This window comes from Alligator mississippiensis, chromosome 7 (assembly GCF_030867095.1).
Source record: "Alligator mississippiensis isolate rAllMis1 chromosome 7, rAllMis1, whole genome shotgun sequence".
NCBI classification, from domain to species: Eukaryota; Metazoa; Chordata; order Crocodylia; family Alligatoridae; genus Alligator; species Alligator mississippiensis.
The window spans coordinates 39,051,044-39,067,490 of NC_081830.1; the positions used below are offsets into that span (position 1 = coordinate 39,051,044).

The 16,447-nt window shown below is 45.0% G+C and overlaps 1 protein-coding gene across 5 annotated transcripts in view; it reads left to right on the forward strand.

Moving 5' to 3' along the window:
- Window positions 1–16,447, forward strand: part of DGKD (diacylglycerol kinase delta) — an 81,567-nt gene that overhangs the window by 10,972 nt on the left and 54,148 nt on the right. For all 5 annotated transcript variants that reach the window (XR_009463431.1, XM_059730882.1, XM_014598979.3 and 2 more), the window contains exons 2-3: window positions 8,045–8,155; window positions 8,758–8,838. Coding sequence is in view for 4 of the 5 variants with exons in the window: in XM_059730882.1 (XP_059586865.1) it covers window positions 8,045–8,155; window positions 8,758–8,838 (192 nt within the window). In the remaining variant the exon portion in view is untranslated. The remainder of the gene's footprint in view (window positions 1–8,044; window positions 8,156–8,757; window positions 8,839–16,447) is intronic.

Here is a 16,447-nt window from a genome sequence, read left to right on the forward strand (position 1 = left end):
ACAAATCAGTTTTTGCTTCAAATAACAGATTCCATGCACTTGCCCCATAATGAATGCTAAGTCAGAGATCTGCTGTGATAGCTCTCTGCTTGCCCATTCTTGGAATTGTTTCTTGATTTGTGTCTTGATCATTTTAGATACCCCACCTCCCCAAAAGCTTGGGGATTATTGGCTGTTTCTGTTGGATTTATTTGTTAAACCCTGGCCTTGTGACCTTCTGTGTCTGACCCTCCTCCTCAGTCTCTACAGACAGACTGAATTTATTCATTTTATCATTTGTTTCTTTGCTATCTTTAATTCTATTTTGTAAATACCCTTGATTCCATATTCCTGACCAGGAAGAGCTAGTAGCACTGGCCACACAGTTTTTACCTGTAGTGAAGCATCTCAGGCTTAACCTGTACCATTTCATCACATCTAACATGGCTACAAACCTGCTAAAATATTTTTTAACTACAGGCAGACTTATTCTAAGTAAATCATAATGATATTTCATCTTTTATCCACCAATCTCAAAACTTTTTAGGTGTTAAGTGAGCAGTTTAAACACCTAGGCTGTTATGAAGCAAATCATTATCCTCCTTTTACACGTGGGTGTAAACCTTGGCACCAAGAAACTAAGTGACTTGCTCAAGATGAATTAGTAACAAAGCTGAAAACAGGAGTTCTGACTTGGTGTCCTTCCTCTAACTACTAGAACACATTTCTTTCCACTTAATTAATCTTCCAAATGTGTGTGTGTTTTTAAAAAGTTCCCATATCAGTCATTCCTTTCATTTGAAGGCTTGAAGAGTCATAACTTTCCTTTTCAGGCATTGTTCATACTTGTCCCAGTTACATCACATTCACTTGGTATTTTATGACTATCCTGATTTATTTCTTCTGCTTATTTACCATGTAAATTTGTCTGTGATTTCTGGCTGCCTTCTAGTTCTGTGATGTAATGTCTGGTATTCATGATGTCATCGGTTAGCAGCTAAGCCACATCATGTAAAAAAAGTGTTCAGAATTCTTGAATGAGTACAGGGCAGTCCTAGGTTAGAGACAGAAATTACACATAAACTGGTATAAGTGATTGAAAACCAGTTCAGATCTGTAACACAACAGAAGTTTAGTGTACATAAACCATTTTCAAAATGGCCAAGACCAGTTTAAGATAAACCTGGATGGGTATAGTATCTGATTTAGGTTAAACTAATTTAAGTTAAATCAGTTTGTTGAATTTTTGTTCCAGATCCCCTCTAGATTCAAGTTAACTCAGTCCACCCAGCATCCCTGGATGCTTTGCATCTCCCCCACCACCCCCTCCCCTCCGGCTGAGCACGCTAGCCGTTGCCCAGGCTGTCTGCTCCAGCCAAGCAGACAGGCATGCTCTAGTACTCCCCCACTGCAAGCATGTGGCTACATTTCCGGAATCAAAAGTGAATGTTGCATATCAGTTCAATCTATGCATTTTAGACTAAGCTGCGAAGATTGAATTGATTTCAGCCTCAGGCTTTTTGACTGCCTGTACTTAGCCCTAGTGAGAAGAGAACAAAGGCTGTTGGAGAAAAGGAATGGGAGGATAGAGCCAAACTGTTAGGACCCTGACAGCAAAAGTGTGAAGCATCTTAGAAATTGTGTTTATATAAGGTGTTCTAAAACGCGTCTTCCCTTGGAACTTGATAACAGAAATCCCCTCCCTGATGATGTGGCCCAACTGGTGGGAACATTTCAATGAAATTCTGTCACAGAGAGAAAGCTGAAGATAGGATGCTAGTCTTACATGTGAAATTTCCTATTGATCTCTTACTCAAGTGCGTTCAGTTCTTGCTCATCTTTATTAGCTGTTTGGCACCAACTACCTGTTTAACATTATATGGAACATAGAACTAAACGCAATCTCTGCCCTGTATTTGTGGGGGGTCTAAAGATGGACACTTAAGCACAGAGAAATCCAGATGCCTGGAAGTACTTAGGTATTTAGGGTCAGGGGTTGGAGACAGGGGTTTTTCTTGAGTTACGGTTTGGCTATTTTTGGATGATTTTGGTTCTGTGTCTGATGCTCCACAATTTTCTGCCAAAACATGTTGGAAATAGAGATTACAGAAGCAAAATTTAGTTTGGAGTAGGAGTAAATTGCCCCTATGAGTATGTTTTGATCCCAGCTTTTAAATGGGTCACACTTCTCTTCCTGTTTCTACACTTAACATAATTTGGAATCCACTTTTGTAAAAGTAGTCGTGCTAGTCTGATAGCTGACACTGTTCAACCAGCTAATCAGGAATTGTAATTCCAGATTAAGCTAATTAGTCTATTTCATGAAATGCCCCATCTCCAGTAGTAACCAGTGCCTTGGACTTCAGGAAAGGGCAGGAAACTTTCACCCAGCAGTGGCCAGTAATTCTGTATAGAGAGGAGAAAAAGATGCCTCCTGGCTCTGATTATGATCACTGGACACCCAGAGGCATGTGATTTGATCACTTCTGTCTTAACATGAATGACATACAAAAAACTAGAACTCTTAGTTCCAAAATGATACCTTCTATTAGACCAACTGCAAAAAGGCAAGAAAATTGTCCTTTTATGCAAGCTTTCGGGAATCAAAGTTCCTTTGTCAGGCTCTGGGAAAAGTGTAGATGGTACAAGATGGTAAAAAGTTCCCATAGGTCGGAAATAAACTTAATTTTTGCACAAAGGGAACTGAAGATGGAAGCCTGTCCATCTGGGTCCATGAGAGTGTCTTTGTAAGCTGTGTTGAATAGCTCTTTGATGTGTTGATCAGGTAAAATTCCTTCCCTGAAGGTGTCAGATGGTAGGTAGGGAGGCAAAAAAACCAAACATTTCATTGTTGTTCTGCAATGAAGTTTAAAATCCAAAATCGGCTGAAATTCGGCATCTTCCATGTTTCAGGGGTGTACTTGGTAGCCGTTGGTTTGAGCCATTTTGTCTCAGACCAACTCTTGGTAGACGGTCTGAGACAAAAAGACATACAAAAACTAGAACTCTTGGTTCCAAAATGATACCTTTTATTAGACCAACTGGAAAATGGCAAGAAAATTGTCTTTTTCTGTAAGCTTTCGGGAATCAAAGTCCCTTCATGAATGATGCCTGCATCAGTGTTATCAGTCAAAAAGTAATCCAGATACACAGTGTGTGGCTTGCTGACCTCCTGTTGCTTTGTATTGGACCAACTGACAATCTGCTGTATGAAATAGTACTGGCCATTCTTTGTTTTAAAATATATCTGTCATTAACCTAACTGATTTCTTGTTGTTTTATGGGACAGTGTGAAATGGAGGCATTATTCAGTACTGTATCCTTGTGGTCTAAAATGTAAGTCTTTTTCTGGGTGCTTGAAACTCTTCCTGCTGATGTCGGGGACAAAGCTTTGCTGGCTGCCTTAACTCTTCTCTTTTCAAAGCAACTGCTCCTTAATCAAATTAGAAACATATTATTTCCTTTCTGTTTCAAACAGTTTGCTAGTAAATGGATGTTTTCTGCAAGAAATTCACCCTTGAAATCAGATCTGGCCAAATCCAAAGGTACCTGGTGAAAGGCTGCTCGGACCCTGCCTTCTGGCCGTCTGATTGGATCTTTTGTCCTAGTATTTGATACTTTCTGCTTTGTGACTTGTTATCTTAAACTGTCAATCTGTTCCAGCAGACTTTTTATGCCGCTTCTTAATAAGATAACAAGGGGTTACTGGTGAACGTAACAGCAAGTCACCATCAACTAAATCTGAGGGAATACTTTGTTCTTCACACTGTGCAGCCAGCCAAATGGAATGCCTCGCTGCAGTATGTCAAAGAGTCAAATAACAGAGCTGGATTGAAAACAGAGCCTTGATCATTTTAGGACCAACAATAACATTTGTAGTTATTCTCAACAGGATTCAAGTAATCAACGCTCCTGTTGTTTCAGGGCATCAGTTGATTGCCACAGTGGCCAGGAAGGAATCCTCATAACAAATGGAATGGGACTAGAGTCCTTTTTATCCATAAAAAAGGAGCTTTTGCTTTACTCTGAAGCAATGGTTGTCAGTCACGACTGAATGACCAGTAGGCTGGTCAGTCTTTAGAAAAGTTTGGGGGGAGAAGAAAGAGTTGCTTTGATTTCCCTTTTTCTCTCCATTAGATGTCAGTTACGTGCCTGGCCCTGTTCCCAGTAAGCTGCACTTACTGGCATTCTCCTGTCAGTGAAGAGGGGGAAGAGTCATAGTTTCATAGTTGTTAGGGGTGGAAGGAACCTTACAGATCATCAGGTCCAGTCCCCCTGCACTTGGGCAGGAAAGACTGCTGGGATCAAACAACCCCAGCAAGATGGCTGTCAAGATGCCTCTTGTAAATCACCAGGGTGGGTGACTGTACCACCTCTAGGGGGAGCCTGTTCCAAACCCTCAGCACTCAACTTGTAAAGAAGTTTTTCCTTATGTTGCGCCTGAAGCGATCTTTGATCACTTTGTGCCCATTATTTTTTGCCCTCCCCCTTGGTGAATAGATGCTCCCCCAGGTCCATTGGTTGTAAAATAAAAAAGGAGGAGAAGAAAAGCAGCGATGTCAGAAGAGTTCTATAAAGTCATCTTGATCTTATCTCCAGTCCTTTCCGCCCAAACCCACTAGACTCTTGACTGAGCTTCATACTGTCCTATAAATAGAACAGCAGCTCTCGTGCAGAGATGGGCTGCTCGAAACCAGAGGCTCATTCTTTCTGGGCAGGGTGTGTGTGAGAGAGTATGAGAGCTGCACAGGGCCTTTCATGTTTCAGTTATGTAGCGGTGAGGTTTTCTATAGATAGTCACTGGCAAGTGACATAAACTGCTCCTTCCGGGAGGGGTGAGGTGACCAGCGTGTCGGGTTGTTTCCTTTTTTTTTTCAAAGCAGCTTTATATTAAGGAAGAGATGGAGGAAGGCACGTCTCCTGCAGAGGTGAGTGACCCTGCAGAACTGAGGGAGCACCCTGAGCTGACTGGGAAAAGCGATACCAAAAGCAACAGGAGTGAGCTGACCCAAATGGCAGGAGCTGTGAGAAAAAGCAGAGGTGCCATTCTGTGACAAAGTCGCTTGCGCTGTTATGGCGGGCTGGGGAAGGGTTTGAGCCAACCAGAACTGCTGCCTGTGCCTGGGGAGAGTAGGGCTCAGCTGACCCCAGAGCAAATATTTCTTGGAACAGAAGAGAGCCTTGAAATAACCTTCTTGGGTGTTTTGGTCTGCTCTGGCATTCTTCAATTAGGCCCCTTGCTTGAGAGCAAGCAGTGTTATTTGGGGGCTCTGCATCCAGGGGCCCATTCTCTCCCAGATGTCAAAGTCAGTGTGTGGCATTGTTTAGTGTCCAGTTTTTTCCCCTCTTGGTTTCTGTCAGAATCTCATGGATTTTTCCTCCTCGCTTGGTGCCTATTCTCCTAACCACTGTCCTTCTGGCCATGATGGACAGTAGGGGATTTCTTGCAAAGTCAGTCAAATGACCACCTCAATTTCTAGCTTTGGTGCATTATGATCTCCATGTCTGAGCCCCTTATCTTACATGTATATATCTCCGCAATGCCCCTGAAAAGTAAGGAAGCATTTATTATCCCTGTTTTGCAGATAAAACTGAGGCCCAGAGGGACTAAGTGACTTGTCTAGGGAGTGTGAGACAGAACAAGATATTGCATACAGATCTCCCAAGTGACTGCCTTCACCTTGCTCTGGCTGCTAATTGTGCAAGGTGGAGATGCTGCAGACTGATTGCAGACATTCCAGCTTCCAGCTTCAGACCACCATCACCAGTTGATCACAGGCTTGCTGCACGGCAGGGTGTGGGTCATATTTCTGTGTATTTCTGCACTGTGCTGAGCTGATGAGGAGGAACAGGGCTCCTCAACTGCCATGAGGTTTCTAATTATCCTGATCTTCTGATCTTGTGCTTATGCCCCTACTGGGACATAGGAAAAATAGATTTCCAGAGTGCCTTTTAAAGCTCCCTTTTAAGGATGTGGGGAGCTGGGAGGGAAGTAGACTCGTCATCCGTTAGGGCTCTGGCTTTAATCTTACAATTTGCAGTTGCTTTTTGTGTTCCTGAAAGCACTATGACATGAGACCGTGAAAGCTGGCCCTGGCAAGGAGTCGCCTGCTGTTTCAACCAGCAAGGTGGTACGGAAGAGAGGTGTTGGTCAGGCCCTGCTTGCTGAGGAGGAGTACTGGAGAGTACAGGCTTGACTCTGTTGGTGTGGGGGTAGTTGAGAGTGGACTTCTGGTAGAGCATAGTTATGCTTATCTATCTCAGTGGATCCAGCTGATGCACCTGGAAGGACTGGAGTGGCCTAGTTGGAGGTGGCAGTTTACAAGGACTTAGTGATAGCAGACCCATCTTCTGTCTTCTCTGTTGTTGTCTGGAGGTATTAGTGAGCTCACTAGCAAGCTATCACTTTTCTCTTTCCCTCCAGCCCAGCAGCCCAGAGAGGTTTGCCTCCATCCCCTCTTCTTTCACTACAAGTTTGATGAAGCAATATTCGGGAACCTACTCTTTTCCCATTGAGCTTTCATAAAGAGTGTTAGGATTGCAATTGTGGGTCTCTGTCTGGTTTGGGGTTAGCTTGACCTAGTGATAGTGAAACATGTACTGGGTCACATGGATGTTTCTTCTTATACTGTACTCAGCACTTGCTTTCCAAGCAGTTTTTGAGGAAACTTTGACTTCGAACTTGGCAAAAGCCAGCATGTGGAAAGTATTACAGTCTTTAGCTGTTTTGTAAAATGAGGACGAACAGAACAAATTAACACTGCGCATGCAGCGCTGTAAAAAGCAGTTTCAGGATCCTTGAAAGGATTGGTAGAGAAATATGAAAGCTATGGATCAATAAGGGGCATATTCCCAATAGCATTCTGCTAGGCTTGACATGAATACAGCAGCTGATTAGTGGATGTGCAGAAAGGATTATGGGCTTATTTCTTAATTGTTAGCTATTAGTTGACTGTATTCCATTTTGAATCTGTGTCTTGCATAGAGAGCTCTGGTGTATTAAATCCATCTTTTTTCTAGCCTGTCATAGGATTATCAGAGCATTTGTTCTTTGTGTCTTAACAGTATGTTAATGGACTGGACTCTGTCGCTGGTGGGTGACTTACTGCAGGTTATATTTCTTTTAGCGAGGGGAGAGGGTACCCTGGGGCATTGAGAAACCGTGTCTGCCTGCCATTTTGGGACACGGGCATTGACCTTGCACAATCAGTGAGTTCAGGCTGAAAACTTAACTCTGATTTTTCTGTATTTTTAAGACACAACATTGAGCTTATTTTAGTTTAGCTTTTGGTATCCGGTGTCTGCCCTCAGTTGGGGAAATGAATGTGTCTGATGAAGTGAGATGAAACAAATGTGGACTAAATATGTCTGTGTACTCTACATATGCAAAATATGTGAGTGAATGGGTGGTGTTTCTGTGCTTCTGTGTCAGTCTAGCTATGGAGTGGTGAAAAAAACCTGAGGGCTATGTGCAGAGACAGTTTTGGCACTTCAGCCCTGGGAAACGGCAGCCAGCCAAAGAGTGCTGCAGCAAGGCCAAGAATATCTGAAAAATACCAAACACTGAAGCTGGAGACTGTTCCTGCCTTGCTCTTGTTTCCCTCTCCTGTAGGCCTTTAGGTTGCCTCTTGTGCTAGTCGAACGCTGATAGCTTAACAGAACAGGATTGGATGGGGCTTGTGGCATATATGTATATAGTCAAACTCTGCTGAAATCAGAGCTTCAGCTGGGGTTTGATCTCAGGGATTGTGACTATTCCACATTCTGTATCACAGTGAAACCTTGAGACGATCACCAGAATAGACCTTGGATCTGTGCTTCTGTCAAAATTTGACTATCAACAGACAGGGCTAGAATTGCATCCCCAGATGAACAATGTTTTCTCTCACAATCAGCTGTTGATAAAAGACCTGCTTAAATAAATGCATGTGTAATGTATTTCCAGGAGGGGGCACTAGGAATATTATTATCAAACTGAGCTTTCCTCTTTCGCATCCTCTTGCGGTATGTGTGTTGTGAAAGGGGCAAAAAAGTTTCACCTTGTGTTTTTTCTCTTGGTTCCTAGACTGTTATAAAAGAGGGGATGCTAATGAAACAGACCAGCTCGTTCCAGCGCTGGAAGAGGCGATACTTCAAACTGCGGGGACGGACACTCTACTATGCAAAAACTGCAAAGGTGAGATGCAGTTTGTAGGAGGTAGCAAGATGGGATAGAATGATGGAGGCATGTGGATCTATACAAGTAGTGAGTCCTCAGTGTAAGATAGAGCAGCTGCACCTGGAAGTGTCTGTCTCTAAGTTTTGTCACAGTTGAAAACTCTGTTTCCTGTGCCTCAGTTTGAAATCCCTTGTTCTTTTGTGCTTAAAACATGACAGTCACACAGGAATCCACCAGTGATGCTGGGGATCATACCTTCCTCTACATCCTTTACTGAACTCTTTGTCCTAAAGACAGGATTCTGCCTTTATTAAAAATGAAACAAAGGAGAGGACATGAATGAATAAAAGGATTTGGGCAGCCTAGCATTTGCCCTAATGGATCTGACCTGTCATCCATGTTATGAAATCTCTTGATAAGAAAGGCCAGTCTTCAGGGCCTTTGGTCTGGCTGCTTTCACAAACACTAAACCTACAAAAAAAAAAAAAAGTCATCTAGTGAAGTAGACCATGCGGTATTTTCTAGAAGGGAAAGCTAAAGGCTGGCATTTGGATGCAACTCTCAGTGGCTATGTGTCTTACTCACCTGACCCAGTGTTTTATATTTTATGTTTTTTCCAGTCAATTATATTTGATGAGGTGGACCTGACAGATGCTAGCGTGGCAGAATCAAGCACTAAGAATGTCAACAACAGCTTCACGGTAGAATTTATTGCTTCGCTTACCATCCTCCCTGTATGACTTCCCTCCTCCCACCCCCTTATTCCTAAGACTGGGTATTCCTAAAGATGTTTCAGCTGTTTGTGGTCCTCTCACTGGGTAAAGTGCACTTTAACCGTTATTCAAAGAGCAGCTATTGTATTAACCAAGCCACAAGAAGGTGATGGAAGTCAGTGCCAGTCAACAGGTGGTTTAGTTAACAGCAGAGAGATTCCATTATTACCCGCTGTTAGTTTTAGGGGTGTCCACATAGTGATATGTAAAACTGGATCACTGTTTTATTGCAAGAATATGGTGTTTAATGCAAGAATATGATGAGTGCAGTATTGTGGCTAAGAAGTTGCATGTAGAAAAGTCAGGAAATATAAATGTATGTTTATAAACATGTCTGTCATGGCGGCGGCCTCCAGGAGGGCCATGATCTCCTTAAGGCCCCCTCTCCATGCCAAGTCGGCCCAAGGGCACCCTTAGATTCTCACCCGCCACGTCTTTGATGTTAGGTTAAGTTGGGAGGCTGCCTCACGTCTCCTTGGGCACGGTTAGCTGGGACCTCTGTCCCCGTGTTTTCCCAGACCCACTGGGGGTCTCCCTGTATGATGGGTGCTTCCCAGGCACCCTAGCCTTATGGGCTACGCGTGGCTCCTACCAACCCCTAATACCACGCCCCAAGCCTCGCAGATGGGATAGACATTGGATTGTCACTCTATACATACACTGCCCGTCTCTCGGGCCTCCTCTGTTGTGCTGCCCTCTCTTGGGCTCTCTGAGCCCACTCGGGGCCTCCCTGTAATGTCGCCCCTCTCTGGGGCCTTTCCTGCAATGTCGCCCCCTTTCCTGGGGACTTCTGCGCCTCCTCTGGGGACTTCTCGACAAGCCACTCGTCTCTCAGGCCCAACCGCACTGCTACCCCTGCTCTCCCGGGCTCACCGCACTACTACCCCCTCTCTCTCAGGGTTCACTGCAGTACACCGCCCTTCTCCGGGGTTTATTGCAGCACTAGGCCTTCCTCAGGGTTCGCCGTGCCCGCCCTGGGGCTTCCTAATAATACTGCCCCTCTCTGGGGCTGCTGTGCCCATGCTGGGCTTCCTAATAATACTGCCCCCTCTCTGGGGCTGCTGTGCCCATGCTGGGCTTCCTAATAATACTGCCCCCTCTCTGGTCACTGTGCCCACGCTGGGCGCCGGGGTCCTCACACTCCGCTGTGAGGCCCCTTTAAGGATAATGCGCCCTTACTGGCGCCGGGGTCCCCATACCACTGGGGGTTCCCCCTGAGTATGCTGCGCCTGCTCTGGCGCTGGGGCCCCCACCCCTCTGGGGGTCCCTATGAGGCCTCCTCCAACCCCTTATAGTCTCACCCTAGCCACCGGTATAATAAACGACAACAACAAAACCACAAGCCTCCTGGCTACAATTTAACTTAAGGCCGCCTGGCTATAACAACATTGCTCCAGTCTCCCAGAGCCGCCATCCTTTACTCTGCTCGAGCAGTTCTTGCATCTCAGCTCTGGCTGCTGGCAGAGAACTGCCAGCCTGGCTTCAGCCCCCGGCTTTATAAAGGCCAGGCCCTGCCTCCTACAGGCAGCTGACTCTCATTATTTCCCCCGGCAACCCACAGCTGTACTCCCTAATCGCTGCTAGGGCTCCTTACGCACTGCCAGAGCTTTTCCTCTGGCAGGTTTCCCCTCTCTAGGAGCGGGGCAGTGAGGTGCCCCGCGACAATGTGTTTCCTGCAACAATTGTAACTTGGCCCCCTGTGCACATGAAATATTGTGAGTTACTGTATTGTGGTGCTAGATTTATGCTGTAAGAGATGCCCTTATTCAGCCCTTTAAAGCCACAAGAACTTTATTTGGTGCTTAGTGTTATTTTATGTAGTAAGACAGACAAATTTCCTCTGTTGAATGAACTACAGATTACATTTGGTAGTCTATGTTACACAGGAGGTCAGACTGAATGACCATGGTAGCCTTTTCAGGCCTTCTGTAACTATATACCTATGTTGTGATGAAATTACAAACTGGGGAGAGGCAGACCAAGAAGGGATCCTACAAGGTTCAATGCCAGATTGTTTTAATATGCTTTTGAGCAACTTGGAAAATGGAGTTAATTTTATGGTTTCCAAATTTGCACGTAATTAAAAGCACCGTATAAAATATAGGAAGACGGGGATAGGTTTCATAAACTCACAGAACTCTGCATGCTTTAAACTGAGGCTGTTGGCAATAGATGTTAGTCTGTCCTGTTGTACCTCTTCTCAGTTGCATCTAGTTGTGGCATAAACCTTGGAATCTGGTTAAATTCTAGAGATATTTTAGGAGAGAAAGTGTCTTCTAGGCCTGTCCTCAGAGGCTAAGAAGAGGCCCAGCTACATCTGTGAATACCAGCACCATTCTGAAAATCAGCTTTGGATGGCTGTTTCTTTTCTTACCATACAGAATAGTTTCACGGTTTCTTTATGGGACAGAGAATCAAAAACACCTGCATTGTAATTTCAGTGTCAACACTTATTCTCTCTGTGGCTTTGAGAACACACAGGTATCTATCTGTTTCCTCATCTGTAAAATCAGATTAATTTTGCAGGTAAAGCTCTAGTGAGTTTGTACAGGTAAAACTGTAGTGAGCTTGTACAAGAGCAAGAAAGTCTACTTACTACATATAAATGTCATGAGACTGAAAGCTAAAGACATCATCTCAATTCATCAAAACTCTCTCCAGGGTTCTATCATTTCTTAAGCCATGTAATACTGCTGAGAAGAAATGGGTTCAGCTCAAAGGAGCCATCTGTCAAACTGCATTGGACTCTTGTGGTACCTTGCATCACAGCTCAAATGACTGGTTCGATGAGAACTCATCTGAAATGATCCTACTCATAGAACTGGTCAGCTCTTCTTAAATGTAAGCGTGACCCTAGCCACACCAACTTGCAGGCACTTCAAGAGATCCACCAAAAGGTCAGACATACAGTGAGATGTGACCGAAGAGACATGCATGCAATGTATGGGGGCATCGGGAAAACTCTCAGACCGGTTCTGAGAAAGACTGCTCCTTTAAAATCCTCCACAGGTGAAGCCATCAATGACTTCAATAAGCAGATGGGTTGAATTGATGGGTTGAACATTACTCAGGACTCTGCTCTCATGAAAATGTGGTCCATAACTCCACTCTCAACGCACTTGACCACAAACCTACCATAGACTAAGTAGAAAAAGCCATTGATCAGCTTGCTTGTGGTAAAGCCCCAGCTGTGATTGCATACCGGCTGAAGTTATTAAGTGTGGGAAATCCATCTATCTCCTCCATTTGCATGAATTAATATGTATGTGTTGGAGTGAAGGTGAATTTCCTCAAGATATGAAGGATGCAAGCATGGTCACACTGTACAAAAAAAAAAGATGATATGAATAACTGCGATAACTATCATGGTATATCCTTACTTTGTTTCATTGGGAAGCTGTTCACCAAAGTCATCCTGCTAAGACTGCAGACCCTTGCAGACTGAGTCTACCCTGAGTTTCAATGTGGTTTCAGATCCAGTAGATCCACAACAGATATGATATTCTTTTTGAGATAGCTACAAGAAAAGTGCCGTGAACAAAGAAAATCTCTGTACATAGTATTTGTTGATCTCACCAAAGCTTTTGATCTTGTCAGCAGAGATAGTTTGTTCTGAATCCTGAAGAAGATTGGCTGCCTTCCTAAGCCTCTGAGCATCAAGTCCACCATGTATGGAATGGTAAAGTTTGATGGGTCATGTTCAGAAGAATTTGAAATCAAGAGTGGTGTCAAACAGGGCTGTGTCCTAGCTCTGACGCTTTTTGGGATTCATCTGCATTCAGTGGCTGTTCAGAAGGAGTTATACCTTCAGACCAGATCCAGTGGGAAACTCTTTGACCTCACTCGTCTCAAAACGAAAACCTGAGAAGTTCTTGTCCGTGAAATGCTCTTTGCTGATGGCACAGCAAATGTTAAGCATTCAGAGGCAAGACTGCAAAGTCTCATGGGTCACTTTTCTTCTGCTTGTGATGATTTTGATCTGACCATTAGCCTAAATAAGACAGTAGTAATGGGTCAAGAACTTGACCACCCTCCTGAAGTTAGAATAAATAATGAAAGCCTGGAAGTGGTTGAAAATTTCACTTACTTGGGCTCCACCATCTTGCAAAACCGTGGCTTGGAAGTCACAATTAATGCTCACATTGGGAAGGCAAGCAGTGCCATGGTTAAACTTCAGAAGAGGGTTTGGAAAAACAGAGCACTCACTCTGTCGACAAAGGTGTGTCCATTTACAGTGCTTGCATACTTAGCTCTCTATTGTACAGCAGTGAGACATGGTCTCCTTAGGCCAAGGTACAAAGAAAACTGAATAGTTGTGTCTGCTGTATCCTGGGCATAACATGGCATGACAAAATCTCCAACTTTGCTGTTCTGGAATGGGCCCAGATGCCCAGTATGTTTGTGCTCCTGAGACAGAGACACCTCCATTGATTAGGACATGTGAGTTGAGCAAAGGCCAAATCCCCACAGATGTACTCTACAGTGAGCTGGCCATTGGCAAACATCAACTTGGAAGACCCAAACTCTGTTTTGTTGATGTCTGCAAGAAAAACCTTTGTGAGCTGCGAATTGATGGCCAATGCTGGGAATCAATCATTTGGGACCACTGCAAATGGAAAACAAGCCACCATGAAGCAGGGGCTATATTGCTTTGAGATGGAGAGTGTCAATGATAAGATAGAGAAAAGGTGTCAGAGGCAGGCAAGACAAAACGGTACTCGGCAGGCTGACACAAGCTCAACCATGTTTGTATGTGCAACTTACCAGGGGGTCTGCTTGTCATGCATCAGACTCCTCAGCCACACAGGAAGCTGTGGTGGTAGCCAGTAACCCACCAAAGGTGCAATCTCCATGGGTTCCCAAGACAGGTGGCTGCCAGTGAATATATGGCAAGTGGAGGACATCTTTCATCTTTGTCAGTGGGTGTTTTGTAAAGAGAGAAGGGAATTATAAATGCCTTACACAATTTTCTGCATCCAAGCACAGTAGCGCAGAAGGAATTACTTCCATGACTCTGGCACCAGATCAGCATCAGGCCTCTGCCTTCCCATAGAACCAAGTATGCAGTAGAAATAGTGTAGCTCTTGGGAGGCAGGCAGATGGTGATGTATACTCTCCCTGGGTCATAGTTGTTCCAGGAGGACTTTAGAGTAATGTCTGGCCTCTCTGTGTGTTTCTGTTTTCTGTCTTTTGAGGTTTGTATAGAGGTTGGACTGTGGTTCGCACTGAGCTATAAAAAATACTTGCAAATCAAAAGGTTGGGAAGTTTCTGTTACTGTTTGGCCTGCCACATCACTAGTCAGTGCTTTGGATTCCTCAGAGCCCTACAATTTTCTCTCAGTTCCCTTTGTGAACACTCTGTTTCCCCCTCCGCATCTTCCCAGCTCAGTTCCCTCCAAAATTTAGAGCTTTTGATTCCGTTTTAAAAGTGCACTGAGAACTTTTCACTCTTTTCAAAATCAAAGCTAACAAGCTTTGTTCAAAATATGAGACCTCACATCTAGTGCTGTAAGTAGAGGCAGTTATTACTGTATGTCAGAGGTTCCATGTGTTTTCACTCTTTACCTTCCTTGAACTTCTGATCTGCTAAAGACTTAGTGCTCTTTCAGAAAATATCTCCAGCCTCCAAGAAGCTGTACTGCTTAGGGCTAAATGTTGCAATGCGGAGTTGTATTTTGCTTGTTCACATTTGTTCAACTCATAGATTCATAGATGTTAGGGTCGGAAGGGACCTCAATAGATCATCGAGTCCGACCCCCTGCATAGGCAGGAAAGAGTGCTGGGTTTAGATGACCCCAGCTAGATGCCTATCTAACCTCCTCTTGAAGACCCCCAGGGTAGGGGAGAGCACCACCTCCCTTGGGAGCCCATTCCAGACCTTGGCCACTCGAACTGTGAAGAAGTTCTTCCTAATGTCTAGTCTAAATTTGCTCTCTGCTAGCTTGTGGCCATTATTTCTTGTAACCCCTGGGGGCGCCTTGGTGAATAAAACCTCACCAATTCCCTTCTGTGCCCCCGTGATGAATTTATAGGCAGCCACAAGGTCGCCTCTCAGCCTTCTTTTGCGGAGGCTAAAAAGGTCCAGGTTCTCTAGTCTCTCCTCGTAGGGCTTGGCCTGCAAGCCCTTAACCATACAAGTGGCCCTTCTCTGGACCCTCTCCAGGTTATCCGCATCCCTCTTGAATTGCGGCGCCCAGAATTGCACGCAGTACTCCAACTGCTGTCTGACCAGCCCCCGATAGAGGGAAAGTATCACCTCCTTGAATCTATTCGTCATGCATCTGCTGATGCACGATAAAGTGCCATTAGCTTTTCTGATGGCTTCTTCACACTGCCCACTCATGTTCATCTTGGAGTCCACTAGGACTCCAAGATCCCTTTCTGCTTCCATGCCACCAAGCAGGTCATTTCCTAGGCAGTAGGTATGCTGCACATTTTTCCTCCCTAGGTGCAGCACTTTGCACTTCTCCTTGTTGAATTGCATTCTGTTGTTTTCTGCCCATTTGTCCAGCCTGTCCAGGTCTGCTTGTAGCTGTTCCCTGCCCTCCGGCATGTCCGCTTCTCCCCACAGTTTTGTGTCATCCGCAAACTTGGACAGAGTACACTTCACTCCCTCGTCCAAGTTGCTGATGAAGACATTGAAGAGTATCGGTCCAAGGACCGAGCCCTGCGGGACCCCACTGCCCACACCCTTCCAGGTCGAAACCGACCCATCCACTACCACTCTCTGGGTACAACCCTCTAGCCAATTCGCCACCCACCGGACTGTGTAGTCATCCAAGTCACAGCCTCTTAACTTGTTCACCAGTATGGGGTGGGATACCGTATCGAAGGCCTTCCTGAAGTCTAAGTATACAACATCCACCCCTACTCCTGCGTCCAGGTGTTTTGTAACCTGGTCATAAAAAGAAACTAGATTAGTCAGGCATGATCTGCCTGCTACGAACCCGTGCTGGTTTCCCCTCAGCATAATTTGCCCTGCCGGGCTCTCGCAAATGTGAGCCTTGATAATTTTTTCAAAGACTTTGCCAAGGATGGAGGTGAGACTGACTGGCCTATAGTTACCCGGGTCCTCCTTCCTCCCCTTTTTGAAAATGGGGACCACATTGGCCCTTTTCCAGTCCTCCGGGACTTGGCCCGTGCGCCACAAGCGTTCAAATATTCCCGCCAGTGGCTGTGCAGTGACATCGGCCAGTGCCTTCAGTACCCTCGGATGGAGCTCATCCGGGCCTGCCGACTTAAAGGCATCCAGTTCTTCCAAGTGACTCTGCACCATCTCAAGGTCTACGCATGGTAGTCTGGCGCCTTGCTGCTGCCTCTACAATCCCAGTGAGAGACTTGTCTTGCCCCTCGCTTAGGAACACTGAGGCAAAGAACTCATCGAGAAGTTCAGCTTTGTCTCCCCTGTCTGTCACCAATTGCTTCTGCCCATTTAGTAGGGGTCCTATTCCTCCCTGGGGCTTCCTTTTACTCCCTATATATCTAAAAAACAAATTTTTGTTATCCTTTACTTGGGATGCCATCCTCAGCTCCATGG